Source organism: Thrips palmi, unplaced genomic scaffold (genome assembly GCF_012932325.1).
Source record: "Thrips palmi isolate BJ-2018 unplaced genomic scaffold, TpBJ-2018v1 HiC_scaffold_10, whole genome shotgun sequence".
Taxonomy (NCBI): Eukaryota; Metazoa; Arthropoda; class Insecta; order Thysanoptera; family Thripidae; genus Thrips; species Thrips palmi.
The window spans coordinates 3,245,485-3,252,172 of NW_023144621.1; the positions used below are offsets into that span (position 1 = coordinate 3,245,485).

The 6,688-nt window shown below is 63.9% G+C and overlaps 2 protein-coding genes across 5 annotated transcripts in view; both read right to left on the reverse strand.

Annotated features, from left to right (window-relative positions):
• The window catches only part of LOC117639021 (cystinosin homolog), an 8,333-nt gene extending 6,006 nt beyond the window's left edge, over positions 1–2,327 (reverse strand). Inside the window, exon 1 of one of the 2 annotated variants that reach the window (XM_034374332.1) lies at positions 2,174–2,327. The gene's annotated coding sequence lies outside the window, so the exon portion shown is untranslated. The other variant, XM_034374333.1, reaches the window with a different exon arrangement.
• Positions 2,328–3,536: 1,209 nt separating this feature from the next.
• LOC117649482 lies at positions 3,537–6,551 on the reverse strand. 3 transcript variants are annotated; one of them, XM_034392330.1, is made up of 3 exons: positions 6,323–6,551; positions 4,291–4,398; positions 3,537–3,833 (listed from the first exon to the last, which is right to left on the reverse strand). In XM_034392330.1, exons 1-3 carry the CDS (start codon positions 6,345–6,347, stop codon positions 3,604–3,606), a joined length of 363 nt encoding a protein of 120 aa, XP_034248221.1. In that variant the 5' UTR covers positions 6,348–6,551; the 3' UTR covers positions 3,537–3,603. The 3 variants fall into 3 exon arrangements, with proteins under 3 accessions (XP_034248221.1, XP_034248232.1, XP_034248242.1); XM_034392341.1 differs by lacking the exon at positions 6,323–6,551 and adding an exon at positions 5,025–5,214; XM_034392351.1 differs by lacking the exons at positions 3,537–3,833; positions 4,291–4,398 and adding an exon at positions 5,369–5,649.
• Between the last annotated feature and the right edge of the window lie 137 nt (positions 6,552–6,688).

The following is a 6,688-nucleotide window of genomic DNA, read 5'->3' on the forward strand; positions in this document are numbered from 1 at the left end:
TTCCTTCGTATTATGGAAAATGTCTTCGTAAGACATTTAGAGTGTACCGCACTCGCGGGCCGTGGGGCGTCCCGTGGGAAGCGAGAGAGACACAGCGACGAAACGGTCCCTCGGAATCAATCAGGCGGCAGTGCACTGTTCAGACTCCAGGCGAAGGAGGAGGGAAGGACCGGGCGGCCGGCGCGCGCGCTGCCCCTGACTCAGCTGGTGACGAGTGCAATGCACTGTGTGACTGGGTGACTGTGCAGTGCAGCCGCCAGCAGTGTGGCAGCAGACCGATTCCGAGAGTCATTCTCGTCGCGCTGTCTCTCTCGCACTTAAACAGGAAGTCCCATGAGCGCGAGAGAGACAGAGCGACGTAAACGACTCTCAGTCTACAGTGTCGTAGTGCACACGGCGCGGTTCGAGGTGGCGAACGAGGACGCCGTCGAGAACACAATGCGCAGCATGCGCGGCAAGATGTCGACGTGGTGGCCTTTCAAAGACCTGCAGTGCAGTGCGCGCGTGCGGGGCGGGGCGGGGCGGGGCGGGGCGAGGCGGGGTGGGGCGGGGTGGGGCGGGGCCCGCGGCGTGGAACCCGTCCAGCCGTTCAGTTCAATCCGGGACGGAAGCCGAACGACCCCGAAACCCGCTGACCTCCGCTCCGCTCCGCTCCGAGCGCCTCGAGCTGCCGCCTGCTTCCGAAGGAACCGTTCCGTCGCTCTCTCTGTCTCTCTCGCACCCGCACGGGGCGCGCCATGAGTGCGACAGAGACAGAGCGACGGCGGCGACGGCGGCTGCACGCGGCCGGCCGGGGAATGACAGCGCCTCGCACCTGTGCCAACTAAACCGCCAACACTGCAAGCGAGCATGCGAGCAAACCCACTGGCAAGTCTCCTTGCCACTCCAGTGGCGCTCCGATTTCCGTGCCCAAATTTGGCGTTCCTTGCCGCTAGGGTGCCAAATTTTAGCATTCTCCGAGGGCAATCCGGGCCGGAAGGGCAAATTTTGGCATTCAAAACGGAGCGCCACTGGAATGGCAAGGATACTTGCCGGTGGATTTGCATTAAACCGCGGCAGCACTCTGTTTTCCTCGTTTTCTTCGACCGAGTCGAGTCTCTCTCCCTATCCCATTCCGCCTCGAGTGCTCGCTGCGTGAGTGCTGCTTGCGGGCCTTGCGGGCCATGATGTCACCGGGCTCAATGGGGCTTTCAGATTCAGCGGAATCCGTAACTAAAAGATTAGCCGCGTTTACGAGCGCACCGTAATCTCGCTGTCGCGTCGTCTCGAAGTGTCAAGTGTGAGCTTGCCTTTACGTCACGCTCCACTGTACTTCAGTAGCCCTCGAGAGGGTTGCCCACTCCGGGAATCGCGTGTTTACAATCAGCCTGGGCTCGGAAATCGCTCAAAATTTGAACGAAAATCTCGAAAGTTTCAATGGAAAGTCATCGTTTTTCATGTAATCCTCCAGTCTACAAAATGTATAGGGAATCCCCGAGGGGGTGCCACTTGCCACTTCATCAAGTCATTGTCTGAGGCCCGGAGAAGTCAAACTTTCAGTAAAAAGTTTCATTAGAGGTCAAAAAGCCGCTCCACTAAAAAAAGGTAGAGAAAAGTCATTTCTATTCATTTTTTGGGAGAAATCGCCAACATTCTGTTTGCTGCATCCTCAAATAAGTCGAAAAAGTCACCAAAAACCTTGAAAGACGCATAACAGTCCATGATTTCCTCTGAGCTCCAACAGTTTACGGACAGTCAATCTAGTTCCAAGTCATTGTCCTCCCCCATCGAGAGGTACCCATCTTGGGAATTCCCTATTCCCCCAGTCTCGCCCCCAGTTAAGTTTCCACTGTGTGCGACCAGCATGCTCAAGCGCAATGTTACACCACGCGGTGTAAAACACTAGCTTTACCAGTGTGGTGCGCATTCCAATCAGCATTCCGGCCGATTACGTCTTCGAGGCACTTCGGGCTCGGTGGCGTACACTGGCAGTGGTCACGCCCCGAGTCAGCAGTGTAGCGTCACGCCGGGAGCGGGAAACCGTGGCAAACCGAACCAAGGAAACGCCGCGCCGAAAAATAGTAAAACTCGCTTGGCGCCACCGCGTTACACTGTCGTGACACTGTCGTTACACTGCACCCCAGCGCACTCCAGAGAAGCGCCCGCGTTGGGAAACAACTCGCGGGGCACTAACCGCTGCCACTTTTCCTTCTCACGGCGCCGACACACTGGAAGACACGCACGGCGCGCGGACGACGTCGACGACGACGACGGGGTGGTGCACGACAACGCACTGCGGACGTTCTCGCGCGACGCTCTGCCTGGTTGACGCCGACCCGGCGCGACGCTCCGTGTCAACTGGCGGCACGGCGGCACGGTCCGACGGAACCACCCGCCGTACCCGCGGCGGCGTCGCCGCGTGGCGCGGCGCGGCGCGGCGTGGTGCGGCGTGGCCAGAAGGCCGGTTCCGAGTAGTGCTTTGTCGTTCTTTCTCACTCACAGGGCCCGAAGCGACGGCACGTGAGTGCGAGAGAGACAACGCATTCTGTTTGGGATTACTTGCAGAGCGGCACGCGGCCCGGCTGACCTGCAGCCTCACCGGCCGACGGGCCTCGTGACACCGGTCCTGGAGACTGAATCCGAGAGTCGTTTTCGTCGCTCTGTCTCTCTCGCGCTCATGGGGCGTTTCTTGTATGTGCGAGCGAGGCAGAGCGACGAAAGCGACTCTCGGAATCAGTCTGCTCGATCCCGCTGCCCCGACTGGACTTCCCCGCCCCGCCCCACCACCTCACCCCACTCCGCCCCGCCCCGCCCCGCCCCGCCCCGCCCCGCCCTGCCCCGCCCCGCCCCGCCCCCACTACACGCTCCCATGAGGAGGAAAGCCCCCCGGCCCTGGGCAAATAAAATGCTGGCCGATGCTGGCCGTCGGCCGATAAGCTGATCCAGAAGGCCGTGACGCACTCCGGGCGCTGCATTCCTCGGTGACCCGAAGTCCACGACGAGTCCACGGAGGGCAGCAGCGCCATAAACTCGAAATTTATGGGTCCCTTCGGCACGCCGCGCCGGCGTGATCACTAGCGTGGTCGCTAGCAGCCCTGCCGATGTTGCAAGATAGTTGTACACGCCATGACTTTTCAATGGCTGGGTGTGAGTTGCGGGGCTCATCAGATTTTCAATCTCGCTCCTCTCTACGTGTCTTTATTTTTCATTATTTTATCTAAAAGGTGATCTAAAGATCTAACGATGATTACTTTCTTATAGGTAACAGTACAAATAAACGCTCAAGTCTTATCTAAAAAGCGCGACACAAAACATTCAGAATGGATGCCAGTGACGCACCGTCGCCACTGCCCCACAGTCAGGTGGAGCAGACCGCGGCGAGGGCCATGAGGCTCTGCTCCTTGGAGACCGAGGGCGGGTCCGTCTCCGCCGTGGCGGCCTGCTTGGAGTGCCCGGCGTGCTCGGCGTGCTTGGGGTCGTGGCGGCTCCCCGCGCCGGGCGGCACCGTCGCCGCGGCCGACCGGGCAGCCGAGCGCGCGGCCGCCGCCCTGGCCGCCGCCGTGACCCAGGACGCGAGCCTGGCCGCCGAGTCGACGCTCGTGTCCATCACGAGCACTACGCGTGCTACGCGTACTTCGGGGCGTCGACGGCCACGGTCCGCGTGCAGATGAGCAGCACGACGAGCACCAGGGAGCTGAGGGTGGCGGCGGCCGCGCCCGCCGTGCCGGCCGTGCAGCCGTGGCGGCCGTGTCGCGCCGACAGCGCGGCCAGCAGGAACACGAAGGCCCCCAGCAGCACGGACAGCCCCACCGATAGCAGCAGCAGCGCCTGCCAGTAGTGGCGCCGCGACCACGCTGCAGAAATATCATCATTTCAAATGAAAAGAAATAAAAACAACTCGTGGCAGCGAGATTGAATCGCAAGTCATGCCGCGTGGGATGGGCCTCATAAACGTGCCCCAAAAATTGCAACAACGCTCCAGTGTGCTGTTTGGTGTTTCTGGCCGCCGGGCACCGCGAGCACGGCGAGCACTGGCGGACGCGGCGCACTGACGCGACACCTGATGCGCGAATTCGGCGCGGTGGCGGCGGTGACCTTGCCACCGGCACTGCCGACTCATCCGCTCTGTCTCTCTCGCACTCGCGGGGCGTTCCGTAGGAGTGCGAGGGAGACAGAGCGGCGAGGCGTTCGGAACCAGTCCGCCGCGGCGCCGTTCGCGGGGCGAGGCGAACGACCAATCATCGCGGCACGCTCGGATTGGCACGTCTAGCCCAAAAGCATAATAACGTGTGAACTCACTAACTCACTCACCGTCGCTCAGGAAGAGCTCGGCGTCGAGCCCGGCGGGCAGCGCGTCGTCCGGGACTGCGGCCGAGCCGTGGCTCCAGGTCCTGGTGGCGTTGTCGACGGCGGCGGCACCTGCGGGTCAGGCGGGTTGCAGAGGCCGAGCGGTCGAGGCCGTCGGAGGCAGGCAGAGATATCGCCAGGGCGCAGCGGGAATGCGAATGAGATGTGGCCCTGGCTCGGGACCGGCAGCACCGGCAGCACGGTGGGACGGACAAGCAGTGCACCGAGCGGCCCGCGCCAGGGTCAATGGCAGTGATAACGCGCGCCGGTCAAACATAAAGTAAACAAAGATCACGGCGTGCGCATGTGTGCGTGTATGCATGTGTGCATGTGGGTTCATGAAGGCGTGTGAGTGCGTACGCATGTGTGTGTGAGTGTGCCTGTGAGTGTATGTGTGTGCGTGTGTTTACACAACGGGGGCATTGGCACGTTCTGGGGCCGTCGCCAGCGTGTTTATTGGCTCCGATTAGGTTTGGTGGGGTTGGTCCACAACGAGCTACGAGGCAGGATTACCCTGCGTTGAAAGCGAAACCCTTGTCTTCACTCGGCGTGGCTCTGGCTAGCGCCGGCTAGCGCTCAGGCGAGACGGCTGGCCGCCGTGGCGCGTGGCAGGGCGGCAGGGCGCCGTGGAGGTAGGCCTCCCAGCGGCCACTGCCGTGCGTCGGGCGGCGGGCCAGGCGGCGGTGCGGCGGACTCACTTGTTGGGCTGGCGATCATGGTGCTGCTGGTGTGGCTAGTCCCGCCGAGGCACTGGAGGGGCTTCGACGGGCAGCCTCCACGGCGGCGCGTCCGCGTCGAGGAGATGCAGTGCGCAGGGCGCACGGGGCGCGTTCGACGAGGCGGCACGGCGGACACTCGCGGTCCCAGCAGCCGGCCGCCTCGATAAAGTCTGCCCCGGCCCCGGGCCGCCACTGCCCACTGCAGGATTCGGGGCCCCTCGGACCGCGCGGCCCGGCCGGCAGCGCCAGCCGCGCCAGGGCAGGCCGCCGTCGTGGCCGCCATCCGCGGGCAGAGTCTCGCGCGGCGTGGCTTCGGGCGCGAGGGCGAGGCTCGGGGCGAGGGCGCGGAGTGGCCGCGTCAGAGCATGCGGTTGAGGAAGCCGCCGCCGGGCTGCGACGCGCGCACCTTCTCGTGCTCCAGGCTCCACGTGGACCACGCCGCCACCCACAGGCCGTACGTCGTGAGCGCCGCGGCGGCGCCGATGAGCGTGCCGCCCACCGCCACGGGCCAGCGGCGGTAGGAGTGCCCCACCAGCAGCAGGGCCAGCATGAGCAGCAGCCCGGCCAGCCACACCGGCAGCAGCAGCACCCAGTAGACCACCACCTGCGCACCGCGCGAGCAGCGCGTCAAAGAACCGGCCGGTCAGGACTCGCACTTTGTCACCCACCCACAGTGGGCCAGAAGACCGGTGGAGGCGGCCAAAATCTCGGACGCGTTTCGAGCTCCAGAGCCGCTGAATGGGACTCAAACCGAACGAGTGACCCCAATGGATTGCTCTCCGAACGAGGTGGGGCGTCACACGCTTGGTTCGAGTCCTGTTTAGCGACTCTGGAGCAGCTCATAACGCGTCTAGAGTTTTAGCCGCCGGCGCCGGTCCTCTGGCCCACTGTGCCATCCTCGCCGCACCGTTAATGGGCCAAACGAGTCCATCGACGTAATCGGTGCAACCTTGCCCTTATCGGCGGATAAGCCAGTGTGCCAGCGTGCCCGCCCGGCGCCCTAGGACCTGGGTCCTAGCGCGCCGCTAAGGCCATGGCTGGCGTCGTCCCGTCCCGCCCGCCGCGCCGCCGGCCGGGAGAAACTAGCTTCTTCACTAATCCCGGTGACTCGTATTCTTGAACGTATTGGCCGCCGAGCTCCACTGGCGGCGGATCCAGGGGCAGGTGAGGGGGGGGGGGAGTACCGAGGGGAGTACCACCCCCAGCCACCCCCAGGTTGCCGCCTCTGGATACCTCTGGGCCGCGGCCGCCAAGGAAGCCCCGACGTCGCTACTCACGTAGTGCAACAGGTCCGCTTGGCATCGCTCGTCGCAGGACAGCATGGCGTGGGTGTGGTCGCCGAGTCCTTGACCGGCCACGTGTCCTTCGCGTCCTCCTTGTCCTTCCCGCCGCGTCGCGCCTCCTGGCAGTCCTGGCCGTCCTGGCTGTCCTGGCCGTCCTGGCAGTCCTGGCCGTCCTGGCCGTCCTGGCCGTCCTGGCAGTCCTGGCAGTCCTGGCAGTCCTGGCAGTCCTGGCAGTCCTGGCAGTCCTGGCAGTCCTGGCCGTCCTGGCAGTCCTGGCAGTCCTGGCAGTCCTGGCAGTCCTGGCAGTCCTGGCAGTCCTGGCAGTCCTGGCCGTCCTGGCAGTCCTGGCAGTCCTGGCCG